Here is a 13,404-nt window from a genome sequence, read left to right on the forward strand (position 1 = left end):
TAACATTACTAGAAGTAGATTACAAAGAAGAGCAACTTTGGAGCTAAAGGGCTCTAGCCCTCCATAAGATAGAGTACAACATGGGACTAGAAAATATAATCTTGCAAAAAATACCCCCAAAATCAGCAATTTGACCAGACACTTGTAAACAGAGATGGCTTTCCTGGATAAATTCAGGGAAATTTCTGGGGTTCTGCTTGAATTTTCTTCACTGCCACTCCAGGAACTTGGCTAGAAATCCACACTAAACACACCAGATATGCCCACATCAGTAAGATATCACCACTTAGGTCTCAGAAACATCCAGATCTTCCTCATGTTTATCAAACAGAAAGGAGCATAAAGAGACACATGCCACACTACCCACGCTGAGAAACGTTACTCTAGAATTTGCAGTTGTACGTATTAATTTTAAGCAGGCACTTCTTAAATCTAGTAACTCTGCCACTGGAAAAACACTTTACTAGCACTGGAGGTGTTTATGTGGTCCCAGAAGCTGCTTAAGTGGCCAGTGCTTATGCAGATACTTTTTACATTATTGTTGGAACTAAAACACAATGGTGCAGTGAAGTAATTCACGCAGCCCTCCATTCCTCCACACCATACTAAATTTCACAACTATCAAAACACAATATTTAAAGACTTACATAATCAAAAAGAATTCTCAGTGCAGAATTGCAAAGACCTCTTCTAAAATGTTAAAACTTGTTAACCAAAACCAGTAATTCATCTCTGTATTAACAGGTTTAGGACAGAGGCATTTACACACAAGCAGATTCCATTATTCAGACAATGAAGAATTGGCAGTGAATGCGTGCTTGTTCTTTCTGCTCCTTGCTATTTCCAAATTCTTATTAATATTTCTCTATGGGATAGAAGATGGAAAAATAGACTATTCACACTGCCACCAGGGAGCTCTCAAATATTAACTGACTGCCCAGAAAGCTCTTTGCAAGCATTTTCATTTTGACCTAACCAGCTCTGCTCTGTTGGCTGGTCTCATGGCATTCTTTGGTAGTTCTTACCTGACATGGTTATTGCAGAATTTTGTCAGCTGGGGCTGGTTGATGAAAATAGTCCTCACTTCCTCCTGGTCAGCCAGTGAGGTCTTCTCTGAAACATCATCTGTCTTCTCATAACCTTAAAAAGAGATCATCTTATTATTGGACAGGAAATGTTTTATGGTCCAAAACCACATTTCCTAACTAGTCTAGAATATGAAATCTGTAAAATACTTGCTTCCCCTTACTGTCGTTTCTAATAAAAAGTAACATCCCCATATTTAACAGTTCTACTAGATTTAAAGGGTAGCATTTAATAGTCATGTAAAAACTGAGCCATGTCAAAAACAAGACATAACATAAACTTTAAATTTCCCCCATAAGCATTCAACTTATTTCCTTCCATTACATAAAAAGATGTCCAGAAGTAAAAATTAATTTTAAACTGGTTTAAATTACAGTTTTAGGTAAAACTAATAAGATAAAGGTAATTTAAAATATAGTCAAAAATTTAAGCATATGCATTTAATGCTTTTCTGGGTTTTTTTTCCCAGATGAAGACAGAAGAAAAGATAAACAGTAAGGTTTAAATAGGAAACTATAACAATGCGCCAACTCACTATCATCACCTATTTTTTTTTCCAGCTAGAATTCATGTTCACAAATGAATTTTAAAATTCTCAAGAGCACTTCAAGTCATCTCATAATCATTGCAACAATACAGTAGATTCAACCGGGTACTTTGTTGCAATGTTGACAAACACTTTTAAAAATACATACAATTTATAATACAGAATATGAACAGATAGTAATTTAAATGGCTTTTTGTGCCTTCTAGTGAAAATCAAAGGGGTGACAATAGTACTGTATCACCAAAACCCATTTTTCTTCTCTTTTCTGCCTAGCCAGTGCCAGCTTTTCCCATAAGACCTGCTGACATGTGGTTTCTTCTGAAGTGTTCTATGATGTTAAAGTTAGGGAAACTTATCTCGGTTTCCACAGCCCTCTGAACCTCCCCACTCTTCAGCAAAACACTAACCAGAAGGTTTTGTTGCTGCCTGAGTCTGGTTCCCCCTACCAGAATGGTAAGTCCCTAGGGCCATAGATGGTGTGTTACTCCTCTTCCTAACACCAGCGCCAACAAACAGCAGGTACCCAATGTTTGCTGAATACATATGCCCAATGACAAAGGAGTGGTTATTTGACTGTTTTTTGAGGGCAAGAAAAGTGGCTCCACCCAATGATAAAAAAACAACTGATAGCCAAGTGCTGTTAACAAACTACACAAAAAGCTGACCTGTGGGGTTTGTTACAGTATGAAATGAGAGGTGAGAAGCATGAGCACAGGGGACTGGGGTGTGAGAAACAGTGTCATGTGTGCAGGGGAGAGCAAACAGGGCAGTGCTGCTGGAGCACAGACAGAAGGCAAGGCAGAGACCGACGAGAAACCATGCTGAGGAAGCACACAGGCCAGGTCCCAGAGGACCCTGCGCTCTGCTTGGCAGCCAGCCACTGAAAGCTTTCCAAGTAGGAGGGGCACGGGGGAGAGGCACATTGTATCTTTATCACCCTGGAGTTCACATGGCTCCCATTAGGTACTGTCACATCCATTTTATGGTTTCAGACTCAATCAGCAGCTTTGCTCACGGTCAGTCTTTCACAGGTTTTTTACATCATGTTCTAAACACACTAGTTCTCTCTCTAGTTTCATATAATTGAAATTATATGAAATCCACACATGGATTATCAAATAAAGGGAGATCAACCTTTAAGAAAATTAAGAGTCCTTTATTAGCTCTTTCTTCATGGTAGCATGAAGACCAGAATGTGCTGTTCCCAGCCTCTCTGAGATGAGAGAGAGAGCCTGGAAAAAACCATCTCTCCACTCCACTCTGAGCTGATGTTCTCAGGTTGTGTTGTATTTACTTTACATAATGGACTTTTGAGTCTTGTATTTACTTTATGTAATGGGACTTTTGAGGGCATGGCCCTTGGATGTCCTTAGCTGAGAAGCTGGGTGTTACTCCCTCCAGACACACCTACTTACACTGGGGTCTCAAATGCTGCTAGGAGAACACTATGTACTGCTATCCACTGAAAGCAGTTGGATACTGCATCTCCCCCTCAGATATTAATTTGTATTCATGAATTTCTATGGGGCAAAGGATTTTCCTTGAACTAAAGGGACTGCAATTAATCCCATCCCTTATGTGGAAATCAGAGTAATTAAAACAATCCTAACAGATTAGTAGGGGCCCAACCTAGGTCAGAAAGTAAGGGATCTTTAAAGAGAAAACTCACCAAAATGGGGAAAAGTCTAAATTGTAACCTGTTGCCAGGGGTGGGACCATTGAAGGGACTGGATGGCTCTGAGCACAGGATATCACAGAGAGCACAGGCTTTCTTTACCCAGGTACTACAGAAAAACTTTGGCAAGATGTTATACATGAAACTGAATGTATGCAGAAAGCCTGGGAAAGGAGATCTCCACTGAAAGCAGGGAGCGAGGCTCTCCGCCAGTGAGCTGGTAGGCACCTCTCCCCTGTCTCCTCCACAGTGACATGGAGAGCCAACAGGCATCTGAAACCCACTCCCAGAATGTCTAAAGGCCAGAAGTTGTAGGCGCAGTTATTTCCTTGTGTTATGCATCTGTTTTATCTGTTGACTCCTAGCAGGTGACAGCCAGCTAGCAGTAAACAGGCATAGCAACCTCAGAGGTTCTCAGAAATATCTCAGTGAACATACTTGACCTCAGAGATCCTCAGCAATATTCTGATGAAGGTACTTGGGAAAAAGACTAGTATTCTTGCTAATTTTGAAGTGAGAGTTTGTAATCATTATAATTAGACTTTTCAATGAAATCATCTTACATTGCAGAAATGGGCAGGTTAGGTCTGGACTTAATATAAGTAAACTACCAATCAAGACTCTCTCAATGTAGAGAGAAACAGGCTCTTCTATTTGATTAATGAACCAACACTTGGAGGAAGGTAGGTAGCAGTTTTTATCTCACAGTTCTGGGTTAGAGGCAAAAACACATTTGCTACATTCAAAATTGACTGCTATTCAATAGGTACCAGATAATTCTATTTTATGATTTCATTTTTAAAATTTCCTTTGCATATCACCACCTTCATCAGCTATAATAAGCACATAAAGAGCTACCTGTGCACACCTGGGCAATGCCTAAGCTGAGCTGTTGGAGTGGTGACAAAAGCAATCAAAATAGGAGAATCCCTTACCACCCTGCCACAAAGAGGGCCAAACTAAGATGGCGTTCCTTCCTATACAAGGTTTTATTCTTCGTTTTAAGGAGGGAAACCATATCCCTTACCATTTGTTTAATAATTTAGAGAGTTCGTTCACATGAGTCATTAAAATGTACTCATAGTTTTTAATTCACCTGTCTTAACTCCTAAGGACTACTGAAAACTGTGATGCTTTATGTCATCTCCTCACAGAAAGCAGAGGAAGGGGAGTGTACTTCTGATCTAGCAACGGTTCTCACTGAATCTTCCCAGTAGGTCAGGCCTTCTGAAGCCTTCTTTGTCCATAAGTCATGCTAAAGGTGAAATTTACTGAGAGAAAGAAACACTTCTTAATCATGCTGTTTGGTATCTCTCTCAGCTTTTCCTAGCACAATCTTGAACAAAGAGGGCACACAATACTTGCATATTTAATGGAAATGGACTGCAAGGCATTCGACTGACTGCTTTCGAGATCCACTCAGTGACCCATTCATCTTCTCTGGGTTCAGACTGAACTCTGAAGCCCACCATGCAATAGTTTCAAACCCCCACATTAAGTATAGTCGAATGAACAGTATTTGGTAAATGGCAAAGCCAAGAATAAAATATGACCTTAGGCAGTTACTTACTTTCACTAGGTTTCAATTTCCTAATCTATCACAGAGAAATATTATGTGTTCATCTCCTGGAATAGTTGTAGTTGGAAGCAAATGAAGGAATATGTATGCAATGTACTTAAAATACCTAATATTGTAATAGATTAAATAAATTTAATCTATATTATAAATGTCTATTATACTTAAAGAGTTAACAGGGTGGATAATGATATAGTCATAGGCTGAGGCTTCCATAAAAATTAGAGGTGTCTTCTGGGTTAGAGGTTGAAGAATGTTTTGGGGTGGTAATTCTTTACCTTGTGGTGTAATTGACAGTTTACCTGCTTCCCTTGTTACATGGTAAGTTACCTATTATACCTCTGGTTCACAGTAAGCCCTCAAAGTCTAATGAATTAACAAGTGAGCACAACCAGAATAGTAATATACTAGAAACAGATTTTTCTCTTTCAAGTAGACATACATTGTCCAAGCCTGTAGGTTTGATGTATGAATCCAAACAACAATTAGTAAATTTATGATGAGAAATAATTGCCATAGAAACTATACTAACTGAAGTTCCATAATCAATTCAACTCTCCCAGATTGGCCTATATAGAAAGTTAAATGACCAAAGTAACCCACCCACCAGTGGTTAAATGAAATAAGACTCTCATAGCATTGGGGAAGCACAGCCTGATGCAACCAATCCTGCTAAAAGGGTAGATGCATCTGTAGGACCAACCTCTTAAACATTTGTTGTAATATCTTGGCAATGGGGCCATGATACTTCAAGTCTGTTGGCTAATGCTTCTCTTCCCTTCCGCAGTGCTGAGAAGAATGCTGATAATGTTTAACCCAATGACTTACTCCTTCCCTGACCATCTCCATCCTCATTTCCATCTTCAAATACAAATTGATACTTAATCTTCCAATGGGATTGCCAAACCTGCAGGCCTAGGAACCAATCTGGCCTCCTTGCAGGTGACTTTGCTCCTGAATATGTTGGTCTTACAAAGAAATGAGAAGGCATACTCATTTCCCAAATTTCTAAGTTGTTGGAGGCATCTCAGCATGGCCCACAAGCACAGACACACAAAGCAAATAATGATAGTAACACCAGATACATGTTCCTTCCTCACATTTTGGATTCTCCAGGAGACTGACTCAGGCATTCACCCCAATGTCCTTGGTGCTCAGTCAGATATTTGACATCCACTAACAGCATTATTAGTCTTCTTAAATTAAGTTTCATAGAGGAAATTGGCAGGCAAATTCATACACCTATCACTTTGAGGAATGGAACTAAGCTAGGATCATTTTCTATTTATGAAAGCACATTTGTACACTGGCTTCAGGGAAGTCTTAGCTTCTTTCAACATTGTGTTCTCCAAGGTAACTTCTTAAAAACAGTCAGAATCAAACAAGTCTCTCAGAATAAATGATTCTGGTCTAGGTTTTATTGAAATGAGCAAGGAAAAGACTTTTCCTTATTTACGCCAAATGCAGATTATCATTCAGTAATTCAGAATCCCAGCTATATTGAAAATTCCACATATAGAGTTTGCAATATTCTGCTTGATTCCTATTTCCCTTGTCAGCAGAAAAGCAATTTTGTTTTCTGAACTGTGGTTTATCTCAAGCAATAATAAAATTACCCAGTATTTGCTATGCATATTCTATGCATATTCTAAACCAGAGACTTTAATAGGCAAATTTTAAATTCTTCATTATAAAATGGCCAAATGCTATTTCTAAACTTCTAAAGGACCAAGAATTTCAGTATAGGGAATAGTCACATATAACTTTTAACTACTGAATATGCTAATAAGAAAACATTACTTTGTATTACCAAATAAAGATATACAAGCAGCATCCTCCTGGTGACCATTTCAGCTTCCAGCAATAATTTGATTTGTCAAGAAAATAAGGGATGCTGGTGGGTCAGTATCCTAATTATGACTCTGAAGTGAGCAGGTGTTCATCTTCCCAGAACAGTGTTTCATCACTTAACCCATTTAGGGGTTGTGAGGTGAGCTCAGGTTCTTCTACCAATTACTCACGTGACCCTGCACAAATCACTCCATCCCTAGGGGTTATTCTCTTCCTCTTTAAGATGGGAAGCCAGGCTAGGCTAATAATCTGACATTCACTCTCAGCTCTAAAATCCTGTGAAATTAATACCTGCTGGGCAGCAGGCAGAAAAACAATCAATAGTTTTGTTCAGAAGAGCAGGGACATTTTAAAAAACAAAGTAAAAAAATTTCCCTCCTTGAGTCTTTATGAGCTGTTTCACAGCAACAGTTGGCTTCCTTAATCTGTAGCCAAAACTCAGTCACGAAGTGAAATGGTGCTGTGTTACGGTAACTCAATTTCCATATTTGAAAAGCTAAGCAGTGACTATAATCAGCTGCCAACTACCTGGTACCTACTGATCAGTGACTACTGGGTTGCTGAGTATGATCACCCAGAGTTTTCCTTTCTTCGTCTGCCCAGATTCATCATTACATGCTTATATGCACACAGTATAATGGAACAGAGGAAAATGCTCAATAGTATAAGTGAAAGGCTTCTGATCTGCTCATAGGATGACAGAAGTATCATCTCTGAAATATTCCATTTTTCATCGCAAATACCATAATCCAATAAGACCTGTCGTTCATTCATTTGTTGATTCATTCATTCATTCAACATACTTAAGAATCAAGTATGTGCCATGCATTTTTAAAATGCTATGGAAACAGCAGAAAATAAGGTAAGGTCCTCTCTCAGGGACTTATTTTCTAGAGAAGAGTAACATAATACAGATCATGTTAAGAGTGATGAAAATAAACAAGTGATTGATAAAACAATTGACAGAATTCTCTGTCCTTAAGTTTCATTGTGTATATAACAGAAAAAATAACGGCACCTTACCTCAAAGGGTGGTTGTAAGGACCTAGTGCACAAATATAGAGAACAATGCCTGGCACTTATAAGAGTTCAGTAATGAATGTGAGCTATTTTCATTGTTGTTGTTTTCAGGGCTAGTGATGCTACTATAGCTGCTGCTATTTTATACTCAGTTGTCAGAGAAGATGTCTCAAAGAGATGCTGAATTGAGAACCTGATGACACATAAAGGAAGATAAGGGGCAGTGTCAACCCAAAAGGGGGAACAGCAGGAAAAGCCTTGGAGGGGAGAATGAGCCTTGCATTTCTGGGAACACGAGGGCCACTAATAGTTAACAGAGCATAAAACAAAAAGAAGCCAGGCCAGATTGCGAGAAACAATAACAGCTTGAATTTAGATTCTTTATGCAGTAGGAATTCACCGACAGGTTCAAGTAGAAAAACCATTCTGAGGATACTGTGATAATCCAGGTAAAAGATGATGAGTCCTGGGTTAGACTGTGATGACAGAGAAGAAAGGAAGTGGATGCATACATTATATGCCTCTGGAGGCAGAGCTGGCATAAGCCATATAACCTCTTCACAATTGTATGATGCCCCATAGTACTACCACCTGACGCTACTCCAAGCAAAAGCCCAAGACATGAAAGATACGTAAGATTTTTTAAAATCTCACCCACAATGTTTTATTTTGATCATGTGCTAAATTTACAATATTTTGGATGTGTTGGGTTAAATATATTGTTCAAATTAATTTTGCCCATTATTTTAGGATTGTAAGTACAACAATTAACCACTTAATGAATAGAATTCTCTTTACAGCCAAACAATCTTAATCCTTAGATATCATGCATCATTTTTCTCATTATTACATGGTAATCAATAATGTTTAAAATACAGAATATAATCAAGGAAGGCATTAAAGAATCAGGCCTAAGAATGAGAGAAAATGTTTAGGTCTACCAGATATGAGCTCTGGTTACTTTAGACAAGATAATTAACCTTTAGCTGGCTACCCTCTTACGTGAGTTTGTGGAGATTACATGAGATAATGTATGTGTAAAGTGCCTGGCTCCTCATGCATATGTAAAAAATCTAGCTATTATTTTATTATGAAATCAGAAAGGCAGGTTGTGGGAGAAAATAAATAGGCTATGTAGTCATCTGTATGTTCAAATTCAGATTATAACACTTCTACATGGGCAAATTATTTAATCATCTGAGTCTCAGCTTCCTCACCCATAAAATATGGTTAATGTGAGGACGACATTATGTTAGCATTGTAGCACAATACTTGTCATTCAAACAGTTCCTGTCACATTCTCCTCCCCAGAGATTTATCTCCCCTTCAAAGTACTTGATATGGGGCCAGGCACAGTGGCTCACACCTGTAATCCCAGGACTTTGGGAGGTGGAGGCGGGCAGATAAACCTGAGGTCAGTAGTTCGATATCAGCCTGACCAACATGCAGAAACCCCGTCTCTACTAAAAATACAAAAATTAGCCAGGCATGGTGGCGCCTGCCTGTAATCCCAGCTACTCAGGAGACTGAGGCAGGAGAATCGCTTGAACCCAGGAGGTGGAGGTTGCGGTGAGCCAAGATCACGCCATTGCACTCCAGCCTGGGCAACAAGAGTGAAACTCTGTCTCAAAAACAAAACAACAACAACAAATACTTGATATGGGAAAAACAAAAGCCTTAAAGACTCTAATATAGGTATTAATATCTACTTATTTTGGATAACATTTATAGTTGTGACAAGTGTAAATCAATGTAGACAGCAAAATAATAAATTTTGCCATAAAATTTGGTAAATTAATATTAAATAAGTAATTTTTTTTTTTTACAAAATTGTCATCTGTATAGGGGTTATGCAACAGAAATGCAGGGGTGGTAGGTAGGAGGGAGACAAGAACAAGATACAAAATCATTCTGATGCCTGGTAATATGGTTATAGAATCATTAAGTTTTTTTGCAGACTCAACTTTATTGCAATTATAAGTAAGGCTGTAATTGGAATCGGAATATCTATTATATTATTTCCTAAACATATTCAGGAGAGTCCAATTATATAATCTTTTACTCAATGGTTTCCAATGGTTGGCATTAAAGAGACCATATTAATTGCTCAAGTTTCTTGCCTTAGATTGAGGTCATTAAACAAGCAGTCATGCTTGCAACAAGTCAAAAAATCTATTAAGAGTATATTAACAGGGAAACTAGACAGACTTTAAGGCACAACTGCAGAACTTAGGTGTGATTAAAGTTAGGTGCTACTAAGATGGAATTATAAGCAATTAACCACTATCCTTTTCAAAGGCTTAATAATTAAAAGTCCTGAATATATATACACACACACATATATATATATTTGTAAATATTGTTTTGATACAGAAGCTTAAGAATACACACACCCACACACATATAGGCTATGTAGTCATATACGTGTGTGTGTGTGTGTGTGTGTGTGTGTGTTTGTGTGTGTAAGCTTCTTAAGCAGGTGGAATAGCTTCTGGAAGCACATGAAAAGCTTACAAAAAGGCTGAGGAAGATCTAAGGCAGCTTGACTAATGGACAATCAGTTCACCCAGATTCAGTCCTGTCTGTGTTCCACCTTTTCATCTCTCCAGATGGCAAATTAGCTATGATTGGCTTAGCACGGGCCATGTGCTGACTTTTAAGTCAAAGAGAAGCATAGTAACTTATGGAGCAGTCCCCTAAAACTATGGGGGAAGGGAAAATTCGCCAAAGGAAAGCAATGGGCTTAAGAACACACATACACACACACACACACACACACACACACACACACGTTTCTTAAGCTGGATCAAAACAATCATGAGCTGACCAATTTAGATGTTTGTACTTATTTTCTTTTTAGTGGTATCTTAGTACAGATAGTTCATTTAATTATAAATGCAGAAGTAATTACTGCAGTGACAAAGGAGGTTTGAAATCCCATGTTCTGCATTGTTGGAGCAGAACAGTCACTTCAAATGTTAGATTGTGAGCCTGACAGCAGCTGTTCAGAGACAGGGAGAGAGAGCTCATGAAAAGAAGGAATCACCACTCTGGAAATAATAAACTGGGTGCTTTAAAGGTTAAGACTTACACACTACATTTTCCAATATGGCACTGAAGAAATCAAACACCCTTAAAAGCATGGAAATTAAAGTGGAAACTATTTAGCAACACCTCTCAGAGTTCTAGACCATGACCACAGTAGCCAAAGGAAAAATGAAATTTTCAGTTGCATTAATACACCATCCCTATACCAAGTGTTAACACAAGCTCTGTGCAGTGGACAATCTGCTCTTTCCAGCTTGGCATCTGCTTCTCCTGGAAGCAGTCCACCAACTTCCCCTCCCTCCACAGTCTTAGGGGACTGCTCCATCAAGGCTCCATGACCTCATCGACTTAAAAGTCAGCACATGACCCAGGCTAAGCCAATCACAGTCAATTTGCCATCTGGACAGATGAAAAGGCTGAACACAGAGGAATGAATCTCTGGTATTAGTCAAGCTGCCTTAGATTCTCCTCGACCTTTCTCTAAGCTTTTTTTGTGATTCCAGGAGCTGCTTAAAGGATATGCTCAATCTCTATACTATGGAATCTTGGCAGAATTATTTCAGTCCTCTGCTGGAAGCCAAGTCCTGTCCCAACACCCATCTAATGTAGGTGGGCATTGATGCCCTACCCAGAACAGCTAGCCTTCTTCAAGAAGCTAAACCCTGTTCCCTGTACACCTCAACCAATAGCTGGTTTTTCTGATCTGCATGGAATGATGACCTGGAACCACAGTGCAATTTCCCTGCTTAAGAATAAGCAGGCTACGTGGAACCTTCCCCAACAGGCCCTACTTGCTGGCTCAAATCTCTTCTGATGTTAACAGCTGCCCTAATCAAGCTCTGAGTCCAGCATTTCTAGGACAACAGTGGCTTGCAACCCTAAGGAACTTGCACAATAGCCAAAGAGTTTTCCACATCCCTACCTTCCTCTCCATTACCCTCTTGTTCATGCGTTGTAACAAAATGTTATATACCCCTGATCATGTAAAACATGGTTATCTCCTTCAACAATTGATAGTTTGTCATCATACAAAAGGGTTCACTTTTTAAAAGAACTATAAAAATGATGAAGATTAAGAAACCTCACTTGACATGTGGAGACTTGCTCAAGGTCAGAGAGTTAGTGAGCACCAAAGCCAAGACAATATTTGGAAACTGATAAAGTTCAACCCATATCTAAAGCTCTGACATTGACAGATACATTCATGCATTCATTCAACAATTAAATTTGACCTCACCTCTCCCTTTATTTATCCTTTGCTGGTCTATAACACCTCAACAGTATTTCCAGTCAAGACCTTCTCTACCCCTTCAGCCTTGCTGGATGCTACTTAAGTGTCAAAATACTCTCCTTGGGCATTCTTCATACCTACAGAAGTTTTGAATATATCCTCTATGTAAAAGATCATTATATGTCTGATACTAATCTTTTGAGCTATATGCTTAGCTCAATAATAATAGATGCCATAGATGGTTAGGTACAGAGGCTGGGACACGCACAAGGGTATGGGTAAGTATCTATTAGGTATGCTACTCTAATATGAGGAAGTAACATGAATGACACAAAAAGGGAAGTCCCTTTTGTGCACTAAATGTTTACTGAATTTTCTATTTAAATATAATGCTTCCAAAAATTCCCAGAACTGTATAGTCTTTTCTCTATCCTAATAACCACTAATATATTTTCTCATTAGGACTTGTCATTGGTAGACATGGCAAATAACGTTTTCTTTAAGTACCTTTGAAGGAAATGATTTAAAAATAAACAAGTGTAAAACATAACACAGTAGTTCTTGTCTAAAAAGGAAAAAAAGTAATGGCTTAATATTTCTTGAACTCACACTAAATTGAGACAAGCCCCTGAAGTAGCACTAAAAATTCTAAGTGGTAGATTCTAAAGAGTATTCCTGACATTCAGAAGAAAGGATATCCTTAAACAGTATTACATGGAAATCCACAGTATGCCTAGAGTTGGGCCTCACACATAGTAAGCACTCAGTCTTGTTGGCAGCCAGCCTTGGATATTAACCTAAAATAATCATCATCTTCAGCATGCTGGATTGCTTGGAAATAATAAAACATTTACTAATGCCATTTCATGGTTTACTGGAAAAGGAACCAAAACAATGAAAGACAGAAGGAATTTAATAACGTTTCCTTGGGAGATAACTTCATCTGATAGAAGAATTAAATGGCACATTGCCAACATAGATGTTTAAAAATTGTCACAGAGGCAGACTGCACCAGAAATGAGGGGTTACAACCACCAGGCATCCACCAAGCATCTCCTATACATCTCAATTAGCTTAAAGCACCACTGACTTGCACTGGCATCAAGTTCATCTCTCGAAATCCACAGGAAACAAGGCAGGCTGCTACTATGGACTGGACTCTAATCCAAGCAAAAGTGGTAAAGTAGTAATGATACTCTTAACAAAAATAACTGTATCAAAGAGCTTCTGACTGTTAAAGATGGGAATATCAGGCCATGTCAGATATGTATTTCAGATTTCAAGAGGACATATTTCAATTTATTATCAAGGCCCAAAAAGTGCAGAAGCCCCAACAGCTGTCCAAAGCAACAAGCTGAGTAATTGTGGAA

The 13,404-nt window shown here is 38.6% G+C and overlaps 1 protein-coding gene across 9 annotated transcripts in view; it reads right to left on the reverse strand.

Moving 5' to 3' along the window:
- The window catches only part of ATP8A1 (ATPase phospholipid transporting 8A1), a 241,625-nt gene that overhangs the window by 208,595 nt on the left and 19,626 nt on the right, over positions 1 to 13,404 (reverse strand). For 4 of the 9 annotated variants that reach the window (XM_012474959.2, XM_012474962.2, XM_064366750.1 and 1 more), the window contains exons 1-2: positions 2,041 to 2,119; positions 1,026 to 1,140 (exon numbers count right to left, since the gene is read on the reverse strand). In XM_012474959.2, coding sequence (XP_012330382.2) covers positions 1,026 to 1,140; positions 2,041 to 2,104 — 179 coding nt within the window. In that variant the 5' untranslated portion in view covers positions 2,105 to 2,119. Of the gene's footprint in view, positions 1 to 1,025; positions 1,141 to 1,931; positions 1,981 to 2,040; positions 2,120 to 13,404 lie in introns of those variants that run through there. The other 5 variants (XM_064366745.1, XM_012474960.2, XM_012474964.2 and 2 more) reach the window with 2 other exon arrangements.

This window comes from Aotus nancymaae, unplaced genomic scaffold (assembly GCF_030222135.1).
Source record: "Aotus nancymaae isolate 86718 unplaced genomic scaffold, 86718_ANA_hifiasm-v0.15.2.pri h1tg000006l, whole genome shotgun sequence".
Lineage (NCBI taxonomy): Eukaryota > Metazoa > Chordata > Mammalia > Primates > Aotidae > Aotus > Aotus nancymaae.